Here is an 18,407-nt window from a genome sequence, read left to right on the forward strand (position 1 = left end):
AAAAAAAAAAAAAAAAAGAGAATGAGAGGTCGGAGGGAACCCAGGAAAGGAGGAAGAGACACCCGGACCCACACAGGCCCTACTCTTGGGCCTGCCCAGCTGAGCCAGCCTCTGAGAGGATCATTCTCTGAGTCGTTTCCAGGAGAGCCCTGCCCCATCCCTGCCCCGGGCTTTCTGGGCTGTGAGGGGCTCCTGGGACAGGTGCTCCCTCTCATCTGCACCCCTGCCATTCTCCAGCGCCCCCGACAGATGTGACCTCCAGCGCCTCCAGTGACACTCTCACCCCATCACTATCCTCCTGCCACTGGGCGTCCCTGACTGAACCCTGACACACAGGCACCTTGGGAAATACTGAGGGCACCCGCACCCTTACGGTCTGTTTTCAGACATGCCCACAAAACCCACGCAGCCTCTCACTCACCTTCGTGAAGCACATGGCGGCCAAAAGTTCCAGGAGCCAGGGCCCGCTGGCGAGGAACAGGTGTGAGGAAAAGTGTCTCAGGGAAGCACCCTCCTCCCCAGAGGGTCCTCACCTTCAGAAACCCCAGCTCCCCACCTGAGATGACCCAGCTCCACTGAGACAGTCACCTTCTACACCCAGTCTTCCTGGCACAAAGACACAGCTGGTTTCATGGGGGAAGTGGGGAGGAGTGGGAGGAGCCTCTCCCAGGGCAGGAGAGAAGGAGGCCACTCCTGCACCAGCTAAGTCATGCTCTAGGCTTCAGCTCCAAGAGACTGTCTCTCCATGCCCCCCAATCCTAGACCCTCCATGACTCTCACAAAGGCCACCATCGGAAGGCATCTTGGGATCCATCCAGACTGTACCTTGTTTTTATAGCTTTACGGTGATGCAATTCACAGGCAAAGCAATTCACTCACTAACCTGTGCAATTTAAAGCACAGAACTGTGCAGCTATCACCACAACCCATTTTAGAACATTTTCATCACTTCTAAGAGAAATTCTGCCCCTCTGAGACATCACCACCAGTCCTCATTTCCCTGGACAACCACTCATCTACTTTCTTTTACTTTTTCTTTTTTTTCTTAGACAGAGTCTCCCTCTGTTGTCTAGGCTGGAGTGCAGTGGCACGATTTCAACTCACTGCAACCTCTGCCTCCCAGGTTCAAGCAATTCTCCTGACTCAGCCTCCCGAGTAGCTGGGATTACAGGCACATGCCACAACAACCAGCTAATTTTTATACTTTTAGTAGAGACGGGGTTTCACCATGTTGCCAAGGAGTCTCGAACTCCTGACCTCAAGTGATCTGCCTGCCTCGGTCTCCCAAAGTGCTGAGAGTACAGGCGTGAGCCACTGAGTCCGGCCTCATCTGCTTTCTCATTCAATGGATGCGTCTCCCCCACACGTTTCCTGTAAGTAGAATTACACACTAGGTGACCTTCTGTGTCTAGTGTCTTTCACTGAGCATCGTGTTCTTGAGGTTCATCTGTGTTGTAACATGGATCAGTCCTTCGTTCCTTTTTTCTGGCTGCATAATATTCTACTGTGTGGATAGACCACAAGCGGTTTCTCCATTTACCCGTCAAAGGACACTTGGGTTCTTTCCACTTTTTGGCTATGCTGAATAATGCTACTGTGAACATTCACGCACAAGTTTCTGTGCAGACATATGTTTTCACTTCTCTTGGATATGTATGAAGGAGAAGACTAGCTGGGTTACGTGGTAAATGTGTTTTTATCCTTTTGAGGAACAGCCAGACCATTTTTCAAAATGTCTGTCATTTTACATTCCCAGCAGCAGTGTGCGAGGGTTCCTGTTTCTCCACATCCTCAGAAACATTTGTTATGCTCTGGGTCTTTTTAATTCTAGCTATCTTAGTGGGCTGAAATGGTATCATGTGACAATTTTTTTTTTTTTTTTTTGGATACAGTGTCGCTTGGTCGCCCAGGCTGATGTGCCATGGCGTGATCTCAGCTCACTGCAACCTCCAACTCCCGAGTTCAAGCAATTTTCCTGCCTCAGCCTCCCAACTAACTGGGATTACAAGCATGTGCCACCACACCTGGCTAATTTTTGTATTTTTAGTAGAGATGGGGTTTCACCATATTGGCCAGTTGGTCTAAAACTCTCACCTCAAGTGACACCTGCCTCTCAAACGACTGCATCAGCCTCCCAAAGTGCCTGGATTACAGGTGTGAGCCACCGCACCTGGCCTTTTTTTTTTTTTTTTTTTTTGAGACAGATCTGTTGCCCAGGGTGGAGCGCAGTGGTGTGATCACAGCTCATCGTTGCCAAGACTTCCCGCCTTCAAGTGATTCTCTCCTCTTAGCCTTCCGAGTAGCTGGGACTACAGACACGAGTCGCCACCACGCCTGGCTAATTTTTGGATTATTTTGTAGAGACAAGGTCTCACTATGTTGTCCAGGCTGGTCTTGAAATCCTGGGCTCCAGCCATCCTCCTACTTTGGCCTCCCGAAGTGTTTGGATTATAGGCATGAGCCACTGCGCCCAGCCTCTTTCCAACTTTCTGGATGATGTCCTTTGAAGCACAAAAGTTTGAAATTTTGATTATGAGACCATTTAAAAAATAAAAATAATTGCTTTGACATGACATTTTTGTGTAGCAGTTATAAAATTTTAAAGGCTCTGGAAGTCTACATAGAGCCATGAGGCAGTCTCAATTCCACAGTGGCCGACTGTCCTCCAGGTGCCCCATAACCAACTTTTGGGTTCCTCTCTACTTCTTCCTCCCACTCTTCTTTCTTCTTTTTCTTCTTCTTCTTTTTATTTTATTTTATCATTTTTTTTTGAGATGGAGTCTCGCTCTGTTGCCCAGGCTGGAGTGCAATCATGAGATCTTGGCTCACTACAACCTCCCTCTCCCAGGTTCAAGAGATTCTCCTGTCTCAGCCTCCTTAATAGCTGGGATTACAGACATGCACCACCATGCCTGGTTAATTTGTTTTTTCTATTTTTAGTGGAGATGGGATTTCTGCATGTTGGCCAGGCTGGTCTCAAATTCCTGACTTCAAATGATCTGCCTGCCTTGGTCTCCCAAAATGCTACAGCCCCAGCCCCACTCTTCCTTCTTAGATTCCCCATCAACCCTGGATTCCTTCTTCTGCAAAGCAGGGAGATTCAGGTCGTCCAGTTCCCGCCACCACACTTCTCCCTAAGTCCATCAATGCTCAGAAGAATGAAAGCGCTTTTTGTCCATTCATTTTTATTGTCCTGACTGGGATGAATAAGTTTCTAAAATACAAATTTCTCCCTCCTCATACATGGAAAAGAAACTGACAGAGGCCCAAATCGTTTCCCAGCAGCCCAGAATTCCCAGGTAACTGAATGACCAAAGTCTCCTGCCTCTGTCCTCATGCTGATCTGTTTGTATGAGAAATTGGGGGAACCCCTTCCCTGGTCGCGGGGATGGCTGCCCACAGCCTCAGCTCCAGGAAGCACTAGGGGGTCACGGAGGCTGGACAGCAACTTAGGAAGTGGCCCCTAAGTGACTACCCATGGGGGTCAGGCCGTCAGTGTGGCTCTGTAGAGAAGATATGAAGAGATTGGTCCTGGGATGGGGGAACACTTCAGAGCCACAGAAACGCCAGGAGACAGTCAGCTATTGCCCCCCACAATCCCCGCAACTAGTTAAAATGCAGATTCCTGACCCCACCCTGAGTGAGGATTCAGGGTGAGGTGTGGGATCTGCAAACTTAAATTTCCCAGTGATCCTGATGTGGGATAGCCTAGAAAAATAGTTCCAGAGGCAATCATTTAGATCCTAAAACTGTGGGGAGTAGGCACAGGGTGAATCAGGTGCCCCCAGGTTCCACCCACCCCTCACTCTAGAACTAAGGCCTTCCAGGAGAGAGTGCTGAGGGGGCAATGACCAGGCCTGAGCCACGGTTCCGTCCCTGTCTGTCCACCAGCCATTGAGTTGATGGGAGTTAAGCTGTTCTCTCCAGGGTGCAAGCAGGGAAGGGGTTCTTGGGGATAGAAGGGTGCTCCATTCAATGGGAGGCAGTTCTGGGCCCAGGGAGGTGCCCAGGCTGGGTGGCCTGAGGAGGAGGAGACGGGTGGCAGGGGAGGAACGGAAACAAGGTTAACAGGGTCTGGAGAGCAAGGATCATCCCTCCAGCCACTGATGCCGCCACCCAGGACGTGGCGCATGGGTCCTCAAGGGTGGTATCTGGGCTGGTTCCGGGTCTGGGTCCCAGGTTCCCATCAATGTGGCAATGACTGTAGAGGGGCATCGTGGGAGCAGAACGGGGTGAGAAACTGCGGGTGGGAGAGGGCAGGGCCCAGCTTCGCAGTAAAGCCTGTCCTCTAACGAGCCAGGAACGCCAGGCACAGTGGCCAGGCAGGGCGGGGCTGCGGAGAGTCCCGGGACTGCGCTCCGAGAAAAGCTGCCTTTTCCTGGAAAAGGACAGTCCTTCGGGGGCAGCTCGCGGCCAGGGACCGCCGACCCTCCGGGTGAGGCCGCAGGCCCGCCCCTTGTGCTCCCCGGACTCGGTCCTATCCCCCGGGCGGCTGCCGCGAGGGAACGACCGGGGCGGCGACCGACACGTGGACCCAGCGCGCGCGCGCCCCCTGGCGGCCGGTTCAGGTGGCATCGCAGGGGGCGGGAGATCCCGCGGAGACTGAGCCCAGCGCCAGGGCGACCAGTCCCCGCTGCCGCCGCCCCTGCGCGGGAGATCCACCCCGCTTAGTCCGCGCCCAAGCCCCCGTCTGTGGGAACAGACAAGGGGCCTCCGCCCAGCGCCTCACAACCCCCGACCAGGTCCAGCTGCGGGGGACTCGGCCGTGGCGGGCGCTGTTCCGTCTGGATCGCTCCCCCCATCAGCGGGAGGCGACAACCCTCACCAGCAGGGGCAAGAGGAGCAGCGGGAGGGGAGCGGGCCGCCGTCCTGCGGCCTGGTTGAGCTCGCACTGACAATCGCAGGCTCTGGACTCGGGGGTCGCTTTGGGGGGCCTGGGGGCGCGGGGACCAAAACTTGGGGCGGGGCAGTCCAGCCAGTTGGGACCCATGGGCTGGGGGGCGTCCGGCTCGGCCTTGATGCTGTTCTTGGGGAAGCGCCAGTAGTGGGCACCCTTGAAGAAGTAGGTGTCACCTGGGAGAGCAGAGCTTGAGTCCCGGTCCCGCCCCGCCCCGCCCCGCCCCCGCTCCCTGCTGCCCAAGGACCCCCATCCCCGCAGGGTGGTCTCCATGTCCCCATTCCCCACACCCCTCTCCTCACGCCAGGCCCAGTAACCCGCAGGTCACCGCGCTTCCCACCTGCGTTGCTGACGGTGACATCGTCAGGGGAGGGGGGCGCGCCTTCCCAGAGGCTCAGGTCGCGAGGGTAGCCGGGGTCCGGGCGCGCCGCCGCCTCATCGTAGCGCCAGTACTGCCGGCCGCGGACCAGGTAGGTCTTCCCGTTCTGTGGCCACGAGAACACGGCATCCACCTCCTCCCCGGGGGGCAGCCCCAGCTCCGTGAGCGGCCGCGCCCCGCGCTCCAGCTGCCGGTCCTGAAACACCCAGAACTGGGGCCCTGCAGAGCGGAGGCCGGGAGGTCAGCGTGGGCTCCCCGCGCCGGCCCCAGCGCGCTCCACGGCCCGCCCTACTCACCGCTGAAGAGAAGGATTCGGCCGTCTCGGTGCCGGGCATAGGCGGCCTGCACTACCCTCACCTGGGCAGGCAGCCCCTCCCAGAAGCGGTGCAGCCGCGCAGGCCGCGGGGACACCAGCTGTCCGGAGGGCTGGAGGCGCCAGAACCAGGGGCCTGCAGGGGACAAAGGGGTTCACAGGAAGGCATGAGACAGCAGGAGGTCTCCTCCCGCAACGTGTGTGGCTGGGTGGGGAGGGGTCCCATCTGGAAATCAAGGGCGCAATGGATCTAGGGTGACCAGCCCATCCTGGCCTGCCTGGGACTTTTCCCTTTTTAGCACTAAAAGTCCCAGGGCCGTGCCTGGTGGCTCAGACCTGTAATGCCAGCACATTGGGAGGCTGACAATGGAGAATCACTTGAGCCAGGAGATTGAGATCAGCCTGGGCAATATAGTGAGACCCCATCTCTACAAAATAAAAAAATAAATTACTAGCAAGGCATGTTGGCATGTGCCTGTGGTCCCAGCTACTAGGGAGGCTGAGGTGGGAAGATCACTTGATCCCCGTATTTTGAGGCTGCAGTGAGCCATGATCACACCACTGCACTTCGGCCCAGGCAACAAAGCAAGACTCGGTCTCAAAGAAGAAGAAAAAAAGTTCCACTTCCAGGGTAAGCCCACAACCCCAGTGGGTCACTGAAGTGGGCAGGAAGCCAACATACATGAGGCCACATGAAATGACTCACCTTTGAAGAAGAAAGTTTCCCCTCGGATGTTGGCGATGGCGTCAAAATTGCCCTCACATCGATCAGGGATGGGGAAGGATGGGCTGGGGAGGAAAGGAAAGGTGAGCGGGGTGGGGGGCTGGTTTCCTCCAAGGCGGAGACCCCCACCATCCCCATCTCAGAGGACACTGAGGCTGGGCAGCTGGTCACCCAAGGTCACCCATTTGGTGGGGAACTCACCTGTCTGGGGGTGAGACTGGGGGCTGAGGAGGAGGAGCCAGGGGTTTCCTTGTGGGCTTGTCATATGGGGTTTGGGGTGCCTTCCCTGTGGGGAAAGAGTCAAGCAAGTGTGGGTCCCCTGGCCTGCTGCAGAGGACACTGGATGGGGCAATGATGGTTTCACGGCGGGTCCCTCTCCTCCTACCATAGAGCTGCTGCAGGCCATCACGGTCATCCGGAGACAGGCGGTACTTCTCAGGGTTGCCCACCGGACCCTGGTAGAAGGGCCTCATAATGGAGTTGGGGGCTGAGGAGTGGCCCAGGCCCAGGGCGTGGCCAAACTCATGGACAGCCACGGCAAACAGGTCTGTCCCCTCGCCGTCTGCAGGAGAAAGTGGACGGAAGCTGAGGCTGCCCCTGCCTGGGGAAAGGGGGCACAGGAAGGCCCTGCGAGTGCGGCTATGGCCAACAGGAACAGCAGGACACCCTCCAGAGGTGGCCCCAGCCTCCTGTGCCCGGGACCCCCCGGAACTCTCCATCATCCCTGTCTCGTCACCCAGTCAGCATGGCTGTGCTGGACACTGGACCACAAGGCTGAAAAGACCCAGAGAACACACAGAGGAAGAGGCCACCTTACACACAGATGGAGCCCCTCCTCTGGGAAGGCAGCACTTTTTGCACAGAAGTTTGAGGGGAGGAGCTGGATGTGGTGATTCACACCTATAATCCCAGCACTTTTGGCGTCCCGGGTGGGAGAATAGCTTGAGCCCAGGAGTTCAAGACCAGCCTGGACAACATAAGGAGATCCCCATCCCTATAAAAATAAAAATAAAAAAATTAGCCAGGAATGGTGGCGCACGCCTGTAGTCCCAGCTACTCAGGTCCCAGGTTGAGGCAGGGAGGCAGGAGTATTGCTGGAGCCCGGGAGGTCAAGGCTGCAGTGACCCATGACCGTGTCATTGCACTCCAGCCTGGACGACAGAACAAGACTCCGTCTCAAAAAAAGAAAACAGAAAATAAAAGAAACTTGAGAGGGCGGTGGGGCGAGGGCAGGAGCCTACAAGGTGCGTGCCATTCTCTGCAGACAGCCCCAGCCCTGGGAGCATCCCCTCCTCCCAGCTACAGTCTATGGTCAGCAATCCCTACCCCTCTCCCCCTTGCCACCCCCATCCTCTGGGGATGTAGGTCCATGTCCTTGACCCAAGACCTTCTCCCATTCCTGCCTCCTACCCCATTCCTACCCCCATCCCTCCTCAAGTCATATCCCTTACATTCCTTGAGTCCTCCATCCCCCCTCCCCATCTCCCTGTCCACAGCCTCTACCACTCCTCATCCTACCCTGTACCACCCCCACCCCCAAGTCTTCCTGCATCTCCTTGGGAACACAGAGCTCCTCTAGCAGGCACTCTCAGACCACAGCCTGCTGGCCCCAGCACCCGGCCTCACTCCCAGCCTCTTCCCACCACAGCAGCCTCTTCCCTCCAGATTCAGGTCAGGCGCTCAGGACCGCCAGGACCCAGAGGATTCACATGCCAGCCTGGCTGAAGCCCAGCTCCTCATCAACTGGTGAGCCGCCTGCTGCCTCCTGCTCCGGCTGCTGAGAGGCCAGAAGAGACCAAGACAGAGACACAGCCCCGCAGCACCACAGGGAGGCCCCGATGGCCCCATGCGGATGAGTTTCATGGCCATCTCCAACTAAGGTCAGCACTGTTCAGGGCAGGCTCATAGGTAACGACCTGGTGAACTGAAAAGCAAACTTATCTCACTCGCTAAAGCCACTTGCTGAGCGTCTAAGCATGAAACGTGAGTCCTAAGAGGGGTAGCAAACACGTTTTCATTCACTTCTCACCAAACCTGTCTCCTAAGCCCATTTTACAGAGGAGGAAACTGAAGCACAGAGACTTCAAGGTAGGTGGCCAGGTACCCTGGCTCTGCCGGCCTGCCTTTCATCAGGGGTTTCAATGGTCTTGGTCAAATCACATCTGCACTGATGAATTTCCCTGTCGACTGTAGGTTCTCTTGTTGCTCTGAGTTCTTTTTCTGAGAAACTGGGGGAAGTTTGGTGTTTCAATCAGAGCGATATCATTCATCTCTCACCTTCTTCCCTGCCTTGTCTCTCCTTGGCCATACTGAGCTTCCGGACCCTGCACCCCTTCCTGCACCCTTGTCACGCCATGCATCTGGAGGAAATTACACAACCACAACTGTGCAGCCCCAGCCCCACGAGATTCTCAGAGGGCAGTCCGCAGGGGCCCCAGTACCTCCTATCATCCTTGCCCCAGGCTCTGGCAGGCAGGTCCTGCACGCTTCCCTCAGCCCCATGGCAGGCTCACAGCCCCTCGAGCTTCCAGTCAACCCCAGCCCCCAATTCTCAGATGATAAATGTGTTTCCTGTTTCATCAAGACAGGACATCAATGTTATCTGTAACTTCCGGTGCACTGGGGCACACAGCTGCATCTCCCCATGCTCACCTCCTGCCTCTTGCTGTGCTCAGTGTGAGGACTTAGCCTGGATCACCTCCTCCAGGACAAGAACAACCTACCCTCATCTGTCCATCCAATCTACCCACCCATCCATCCCTGCCTCTGGACCTGTATCCTTCCATCCATCCACTCCCGCCTCTGTGCATGCATCTGTCCGTCCATCCATCCCTGTCTCTGTGCATGCATCTGTCCATCCATCCCTGCCTCTGTGCATGCATCTGTCCGTCCATCCATCCCTGCCTCTGTGCATGCATCTGTCAGTCTATCCATCCCTGCCTCTGTGCATGCATCTGTAAGTCTATCCATTCCCGACCCCTTCTTTGTATCAGCTCATCCAGTGTTCAGTGCTCACAACTTCCTCATCCTAAGACACTCATTGGACCTATTCCCTCCCCTCACCCTACGCGGCTCTCTGCCCTCCCTTCCCAGTCAAGTTCTCCAGCCAGTGGTCTCAACTCAATCTTCACTTCCTCTGCTCCTCTCATGCCTAAGCCCACTGTGGCCTAAATTCTTCCCCAACGCGCTGGGTCTACAGGCACTAAAAAGGTGACTTTGTCCCTGGATGACCAAATACAAGCCAATGTAACTTACTGGGCTTGTTTTTGTCCCAGCCACGGCTGACCACTTCCTCCTTCACTCTTGTTGTTGATCACCTTTGGGCTCAGTCTTTCTCCATCTCTGTTGATGCCACCTACCCCTTCATGGTGGGGTTCTCTGTAGCTCTGTATCTGACCGTCACGTTCCACCCTTTCCTCCCAGAAGCTTGCCAGCCCCCATGGACTGCTGGCTCTCAAGGCGGCCACTAGCCCAGCTCTGACAGCAGATGGCAATGCACACTATGCGGCCCGGGGCAGGCTCTGTGCTGAGAGGCACGGGTGAATCGCTCATTTCATCGGCAAGCCCATGCCACCAGCAGGCACCATTCTCCTTGCATTTCTCAGGCGAGGAACCTGAGACAATGAGGTGAAGGAAGTTATTCATTATGAGGGGAAGAACCCTGACTTACTTGAATTCAACTCTGAAGCCCACATCCTCCTTTTGTGTGTGACAGGGTCTCACTGTGTCACCCAGGCCGCAGTGCAGTGGTGTGAACACAGCTCATTACAGTCTCAACCTCCTTGACTCAAGCAGTCCTCCCGTTTCAGCCTCCTGAGTAGCTGGGACTACAAGCATGTGCCTCCACGCCTGGCTGAAGCCCACATCTTAATGTTGCGGCACACAGCCTCACCAGCTTTTGCCTCGCCCAAGCCCTCCGCAGGACCTAGACACCTCCCTGGCTGCCCCTCTCCCCCTGTCACTCAGGCTCCCCAGCAGCCCACAGCCAATGTAGTTAATATGGGGCTACAAAGAGCTGGGCCTGGCCTCAGGCGGGATCGCCTCCCTGGCATTGCCATCCCTGCTGCAGAACTCCCATGGGATCAGGCTCCTCTCCAGCTGAGACCACATCCTCACTCAGCTTCTAGACTGTTCCTGCTTCCCATCCCCCTCAGCACATGGCCCCTGAGAAACTGCTTGCACAAGAATTTCCCTCTGGAGCTCCACCTCTAGGGAACCTGACCTCAGACAGAGGAGACCAAGCTCTAGGGCAGGATCCTCAACTTCCTGGGCCCCACCTGCACGGCCAGCCCGGAGCTCTGCAGACTCCCACCCAGACCTGCACTCATGCCTGCCTTCTGCAAGCCTGCTCCTCCCTCTCCCACTCTCCCACCTCCATTAACAGCACCACCAGGACACCATCCTCCAAAGGCCCCAGCCTCATCTCTCCTGTCACCAGGATCCAGCCAGATCTCAATCCGTGCCCATCCTAACTGAACCTCCCTTAGATCCATCCACTGCCCCCTTCCCCGGGAGCACACTCCACCATCTCGTGCCTGGACCGTGCGAGAACTTCCTGCCTCCCTGCCTCTATCCTGCCCCCGGACCCCGCTGAAGTTGATGATAGTTCCAGAATGCAAAACCCCTTAATGATTCCCCAACTAAACAGTCTTCCACATGCTTTCAAGGTCCTTGGTGATCTGGGACCTGCCACCTTCTGCAGTCTCCCTACTGATGCCATAGTTTTGGCTTCCGGCCTCAGATGTCCCGGGTCATTTCCCTGTTCACTGGCTCCTCGTACCCCTGACTGAGCTGACTCACTGCCTTCCTATTGGATCTCAATCCTGTGTACCCGGGGAGAGCGGAACCCTGTATGTCTGGTCTTGTGCTAGTAGGCGCTCAGTGTGTATGTGTGGATATTCACATATATATATATTTGAGATGGAGTTTTGCTCTTGTTGTCCAGGCTAGAGTGCAGTGACACGATCTCGGCTCACTGCAACCTCTGCCTCCTGGATTCAATAGATTCTCCTGCCTCAGTCTCTCCAGTAGCTGGGATTACAGGTGTGTGCCACCACACTCGGCTAATTTTTTTGCATTTTTTAGTAGAGACGGGGTTTCAACATGTTGGTCAGGCTGGTCTCAAACTCCTGACTTCAGGTGATCTGCCTGCCTGTGCCTCCCAAAGTGCTGGGATTACAGGCGGAAGCAACGGCGCCCGGCCTATATTCACATATATATTGAGGGAATGAAGTCACCTCTTCTAGGAAGCCTCCTCTTGCCCAAGAGCTTTGGGCCAACATCTCTGAGCCCCTGCAGGCTTGAGGACTTCCTCTGCTGGGACTCTGTGCAGCTGTGTCACTGTCGGTTTTGTCATTGCCAGTCACTCTTCTGACTCAGCTGCCAGGTAGAGATTTGTTTTCATCTCTGTAAGCCCCCAGCTCTGGATTGGAGCTAGGCACCTGCTAGGCCTCTGTGATGGTCAATTTAGCCCAGCTGTCGTGCCCAGCTGGTTGGTGAAACACCAGTCTAGATGCTATGGTGAAGGTGCTTTGTAGATGCAATTAACATCTACAATCAGTTGACCTTAAGTCAAGTAGATCATGCTCCATAGTGTGGCTGGGGGTGGGGCGGGGGCAGAGCCAATCGGTTCAAGGCCTTGAGAGCAAAAGCTAAGGTTTTCTGGAGAGGAAGGAATTCTGCCTCCAGACTGTCACTGAAATCCAGAGTTGCCAGCCTGCCATACAAATTTTGGACTTGCTAGCCCCTACAATCACGTGAGCCAATTCCTTAAAATAAATCTCTTCACATATACACACACACACACACACCCCTCCCCACACACACATACACACACAGACACATCCCACACACACACATCCTATTGGTTTTGTTTCTCTGGAGACCCCCTAGATGATAGAGCCTCCATCAATAAATATAACTTAAACCTAATTATTGGCCAGGAGTGGTGGTTCATGCCTATAATCCCAACACCTTGAGAGACCAAGATGGGAGGATTACTTGAGCCCAGGTGTTCAAGACCAGCCCTGGCAACACAGTGAAGCCTGGTCTCTACAAAAAATTTTAAAACTAGCCAGGTGTGGTGGTGCACATCTGTGGTCCTGGCTATGTGGGTGGCTGAGGAAGGAGGATTGCTTGAGCCCAGGAGGTGAAGGCTAAAGTGAGCTATGATCGTGCCACTGCACTCCAGCCTGAGCAAGATAATGAGATCCTGTTTCTACAAAAGGTAAAAAAAAAAAAAAAAGGCCAGGTATGAAGGTGTGCACCAGTGATCCCAGCTACTCTGGAGACTGAGGTGGGAGGATTGCTTGAGCCAGAAGTTCACGGTTGCAGTTAGCTCTGATTGCACCACTGCACTCTAACCTAAGGAACAGAGCGAGACCTTGTGGGTTTTTTTGTTTTTTTTTTTTTTGAGACGGAGTCTGGCTCTGTGGTCCAGGCTGGAGTGCAGTGGCGCGATCTCGGCTCACTGCAAGCTCCGCTGGGTTCACGCCATTCTCCTGCCTCAGCCTCCGGAGTAGCTGGGACTACAGGCCACCCGCCACCACGCCCAGCTAATTTTTTGTATTTTTAGTAGAGACAGGGTTTCACCGTGTTAGCCAGGATGGTCTCGATCTCCTGACCTTGTGATCTGCCCACCTCGGCCTCCCAAAGTGCTGGGATTACAGGCGCCTGCCACCCCGCCACCACGCCCAGCTAATTTTTTGTATTTTTAGTAGAGACAGGGTTTCACCGTGTTAGCCAGGATGGTCTCGATCTCCTGACCTTGTGATCCGCCCGCCTCAGCCTCCCAGAAAACTTATTCTGGCCGAGACCAGACCTGGCAAGAGGATCTCTCATAAGAAAGGAGATTTTACCTGTTGACCCAAAAGTCCAGGTCTCTTCATCGTCAAAGTGAGTGTCCCCGGAGATGGGGTGCTCCCCGGGGAAGAAGGCATGGGCTAGGGTGCCCCCCAACCCGTCGAAGGGGTAGCTGTCCTGGTGGAAGGCGCGGGCAAAGTCGATGAGGATGTCGGGCTCCTGGCCCTGGGAGGAATCCACCTCATGAAATGTGAGGTCTGACTCCATGCCCCAGGCCATCAGGGCATAGTTCATGAGGACCCGCACAGTCTCCTGGCTCAGTTGGGAGCTCTGGGGGAAGGAACGTACCCTGGGGAGAGGGGAGCAAGGCGTAAGGGTAGCCGTGGAGGGAGTAGGCAGCCATTCAAAGCTGGAGCCCAGCAGGCAGGCCCAGGGTGCGGGTGGGCCCTGGGACCTACCTCCATGTCAGGGTTCGCTTCTTCCACACACTGCCGCTCAGAGCATACCGGCGACGTCGCCTGACCAGCCCCGCCACCCCCAGCACGTCAGGCAGGGAGCAGCGGGGCTTTCGCATGGTGGCCACTGTCTCTGGGTCTGTGGGAGACATTTGGTGATGTGGGGGAAAGGGGTGCACAATAGGAGAGCCTGCCTTAATCATAGCACCAGTCAACTTTCTACATGGGAAAACTGAGGCTCAGAGGGCTTAAGAAACGTGTCCTCAAAGGCCCCACAGCCCAGATTTGAACCCAGGCAGTCTGTCTCTAGAAGCCAGCTCCTACCAAGCTATTCCCACTGCCCTTTGGAGCGACGTCACTTGGCCTGGGACAAACTGGCTGCATGCAGGTGGTGCTCAGAGGCTCAGGCCAGGATTTCGCATCCAGCTTTCCTGGGCCCTGGTGGGCAGACTCTGGAGAAAGGAACCCTGGATATGCAGTGAGGACCTTTGAGGCTGGAACCCTCTGGGAGCTGTGCAGGCCTCACTCCATCACTGCCAAGCTCTCCTCAAACCCAGATTAAGTCCAAAGTCCCCAGGCCGGCTGGGTCTCTGGCCTCCTGTGGCAAGCCGCCACCTCCGGGGTTAGGTCTCTCCGGGGTCCCCTTTCCCAGTCAGGCTCCATCCCCAGTAGCCTCATTTCCAAATTAAGGTCAAACTGCACCTCATTTGTTGAGACAGCAAATAGTAGTGAAGGACATATAGATGCCAGACACTGTTCTAGGCTGTTCGTGAGTCACCAGGACAGAGAAAGGGCCTACCTTTCCTTGTAGTGAGCCAGATCCTTCAAATTCCCTCTTCTTACCCACTTAACCCCACAGAAGAGTTCCTTGGCCCTGCCTCCAAAATATACACCCCAAATCTAACTACTCCTGGCCACATACGCCACCCATCCTCCTGCCACCATCCCTCGTGTGGACTCCGTAGCCGTCTTCTGCCTGGTCTCAGGGCTCCTGCCTTTCATTCTCCATCAGGACTCAGAGGAAGCTTAAAATTGCAAGTCAAGGCCGGGCACAGTGGCTCATGCCTGTAATCCCAGCACTGTGGGAGGCCAAGGTGGGCTGATCGCTTGAGACTCAGAGTTTGAGACCTGCTTGGCCAACATGGCAAAACCCTGTCTCGACTAAACATTAAAAAAAAATTAGGTGGGCATGGTGGCGGGTGCCTGTAGTCCCAGCTGCTCAGGAGGCTGAAGCACGAGAATCACTTGAACCTGGGAGGCAGAGGTTGCAGTGAGCCGAGATTGCACCACTGTACACCAGCCTGTGCAACAGAGTGAGACTCTGTCAAAAAAAAAAAAAAAAAGAACTGCAAGTCATACCAAGTTCCAAGTTACTTCCCTTCTGAGAACACTTGCGCAGTTGCTAATCACCGTTGGAATCAACCCCAATCACCTTTCAGGGCCCTTGGCTGAGGCCTCTCGCCAGAGCTCTTCAATGCTCCTTTCGCTCCAGGCACACAAGCTTGTGCGTGCCATGGGGTCTTTGCACTTGCCCGGGACGTTCTTCTTCCACATCTTCCCATGGCTGGTTCCTCCTCTTTGTGGTCTCAGCTCATATGACACTTTTCAGAGGGACCTACCCTAACCTGACCAGCCCCTCGGTGCCAATAGCATTTTATTTTTTTCCAAACACTCACCACTATCTGAAATTATCTTGCATATTTATGTTCTTGATCTGTCTCTCTCTCCCTCGAGAAAGTTACCTCCATGAGAGCAGGAACTTTACCTACTTTATTTATCACTATACCATTGGAGCTGAAAGGGCATGCCATCTAAGAGATGCTCAAAGTATATTTTCTTAGAGAGACTGGATCTCCATGTGTTGCCCAGGTTAGAGTGCAGTAGTGCAATGATAGCTCACTGCAGCCTTGAACTCCTGAGCTTAAGCAATCTTCCCACCTCAGCGTTCTGAGTAGCTGGGACCACAGGCCTATGCCACTACACTCGGCTAAGTTTTAAAAAATCAGGCTTTAGGCCAGGTGCGGTGGCTCACGCCTGTAATCCCAACACTTTGGGAGGGCAAGGCGGGCGGATCACGAGGTAAGGAGATCGAGACCATCCTAGCTAACACGGTGAAACCCCGTGTCTATTAAGAAATACAAAAAACTAGCCGTGTGAGGTGGCGGGCGCCTGTAGTCCCAGCTACTTGGGAGGCTGAGGCTGGAGAATGGCGTGAACCCGGGAGGCGGAGCTTGCAGTGAGCTGAGATCCGGCCACTGCACTCCAGCCTGGGCGACAGAGCGAGACTCCGTCTCAAAAAAAAAAAAAAAAAAAAATCAGGCTTTAGGCCAGGTGCGGTGGCTCACGCCTGTAATCCCAACACTTTGGGAGGGCAAGGCGGGAGGATCACGAGGTAAGGAGATCGAGACCATCCTAGCTAACACGGTGAAACCCCGTGTCTATTAAGAAATACAAAAAACTAGCCGTGTGAGGTGGCGGGCGCCTGTAGTCCCAGCTACTTGGGAGGCTGAGGCTGGAGAATGGCGTGAACCCGGGAGGCGGAGCTTGCAGTGAGCTGAGATCCGGCCACTGCACTCCAGCCTGGGCGACAGAGCGAGACTCCGTCTCAAAAAAAAAAAAAAAAAAAAATCCTTAGAGTGCTGGGCACAGTGGCTCACACCTGTAATCTGAGCACTTTGGGAGGCTGGCCACCTGAGGTCGGGAATTCGAGACCAGCCTGACCAACATGGAGAAAGCCCCTCTCTACTAAAAATACAAAATTAGCCCGGCGTGGTGGCGCATGCCTGTAATCCCAGCTACTCAGGAGGCTGAGGCAGGAGAATCACTTGAACCTGGGAGGCAGAGATTGCGGTGAGCCAAGATCCTACCATGGCACTCCAGCCTGGGCAACAAGAGCAAAACTCTGTATCAAAAAAAAAAAAAAAATCTTTAGAGAGTGGGAGGCGTCTCACTTTGTTGGCCAAGCTGGTCTCAAACTCCTGGCCTCAAGCAATCCTTGAGTTTCCGCCTCCCAAAGCCCTGGGATTACAGGCATGAGCCACTAGGTTCTTGATTAATGCTTATGGAAAGATGAATGTCTGAGGCCCTCTGGGGTTGGGGCCTGAAATCAGCATCTTCACAGCTCCGTGTTCCAGGAGCATGCTGAGGTCTAAAGACTGTAGGGCGGTGGTCAGGCTGTATGCAGAGGCAGGGCTGGGGAGGGGTGAGGGCCACCTACCCATGCGGCCGGTCTCAGGCAGCCCCGCGAACCTCTGCATGACCTTGATGGCATCGCGCAACTTCGCAGGGCTCTGCAGCTGGGCCTGGGCAGGGTTGGGTGGCGGCAGGTAACCGTAGCGCGTCAGCCAGTCCTAGGGCATCGGAGACGACAGGTGAAGCGGGCTGGTGAAAAGTTTGGGCTCTCTCTGCCCACCACCATCCTGGCAGCCGTGCCCCTCTCAGGCACTCAGAGCCGAGCGCCCCAGCCCCGGATGCCTGCCTGCTCCCCTCCGGAGGTCCCCACTTCAGTCCCGGGTTTGTCAGTCTTTGTCTGGACTTCAGCTCCTCACCTCAGCTCCTTTCCAGAGCTCCAAATCCCAGCCCCAAACCTCCCCACAGACCAAGAATCCGGGAGCCCAGACTCCATCCTCAGTCACTCTTTGGATATTGGAATCTTGCCCCTGCTTTCTCCGGACCCAGGAGTCCGGACCCGGCTTCCCTCTCAATCTCCCTGCAGACCCCAAGAAACTGCAGACCCCAAGAGCCTGTGGACCCCGCGCTCACCACGCCCAGGCTCACGTCCTGCGCCGAGGGCTTCGGGGCGCGCGCGGGCGGTGGCAGCAGCGGGAGCAGCAGCACCAGAAGTCGGAGCCGCAGCCGCATGGCGCGCCCCAGCCCTGGCCGCCGGCGGGGTTCGAAGGGGGCCTGGCTGGGGCCGCCCCGGGAACCGGGGAAAGAGATCCGGGTCTGGAGAGGGCCGGGGGCACCCGGCACGGAGCAGGGAGGGATGGGCTGGAGGGCTGGGGTATGTTCGAGGGTCCTGGAAAGCGCGCGGTGGAGTCAACGGAGGGTCCAGGAGGGCCAGGGTCGCGCCGCTGGGTGGGGTCGGCCTGGGAATCCCAGGACGGTAGAGAGGACGCGGGAGCGGCGCAGTCTCTCGGGGTCCCGGGGCTCTGCGCCGGCGGCCCCTCCTCTCTGGGCGCGAGCGGAGGGCTGCGTGGGGCCGGGCGCACCCCGATAAGCGGTAAGGGCGCGGCAAGGGAAATGGCCCAATCTTCGGACGTTCAGGGACAAGGGGCGGGCCAAGAGGTGGCCCCTGCCCGACCCAGAGACCCTCCTCCGACGCAGGACGCCCGGGCGGGGCTCGGGGGTCCACGGCTCCAACTCCCTCGCTCGCAAGTTTCTCTTCCTAGATCCCCGCTCCTGTGGGACTCCCCGGGGCAGGGTTCGCTTCTGCTTTCTTGAAGCTGCACGGCCTGGGGGGGGGCGGCCCGGGCCTCCGACTTAGCCAGCCCTCCCCATCCCTGTATCCCGCCCCGCTTCTTCCCCCCAGGACCGGTGCTGCGGGTTGTCTGAGAGCTGGGGGGATTTCCGGGCAGCAGGAGACTGGGAAGGAAGCCTCCTTCCCTACGGGGTCCCGGTCCGCCCTCTGCCCCGCCAGCTCCAGCTGTGCGCGGTTGCAGCTGCCAGAGGGCCGGATACTCAGTCCCCCAGCCCACGTGGGCTGCGCGCGGGACTCGGCTTGGGCAAGCGGGGGTTTGGGCCGCTCTAGATCCCGGGAACAGGAGCTGCTCTGCGACTGCTCCCGTCTCCCCAGGTGCCGGACATTTTATTTTTTATTTTTTTTATTTTATTTATTT

The 18,407-nt window shown here is 56.1% G+C and overlaps 1 protein-coding gene across 1 annotated transcript; it reads right to left on the reverse strand.

The window, feature by feature from the left end:
• Positions 1-3,168: 3,168 nt before the first annotated feature.
• Positions 3,169-17,957, reverse strand: MMP25 (matrix metallopeptidase 25). The gene is made up of 10 exons (XM_011982604.1): positions 17,332-17,957; positions 16,787-16,919; positions 13,573-13,708; positions 13,171-13,463; positions 6,699-6,875; positions 6,515-6,599; positions 6,296-6,378; positions 5,573-5,725; positions 5,238-5,495; positions 3,169-5,073 (listed from the first exon to the last, which is right to left on the reverse strand). Exons 1-10 carry the CDS (start codon positions 17,428-17,430, stop codon positions 4,802-4,804), a joined length of 1,689 nt encoding a protein of 562 aa, XP_011837994.1. The 5' UTR covers positions 17,431-17,957; the 3' UTR covers positions 3,169-4,801.
• Between the last annotated feature and the right edge of the window lie 450 nt (positions 17,958-18,407).

The sequence above is a fragment of the Mandrillus leucophaeus genome, unplaced genomic scaffold (genome assembly GCF_000951045.1).
Source record: "Mandrillus leucophaeus isolate KB7577 unplaced genomic scaffold, Mleu.le_1.0 Scaffold240, whole genome shotgun sequence".
In the NCBI taxonomy this organism is placed as follows: Eukaryota; Metazoa; Chordata; class Mammalia; order Primates; family Cercopithecidae; genus Mandrillus; species Mandrillus leucophaeus.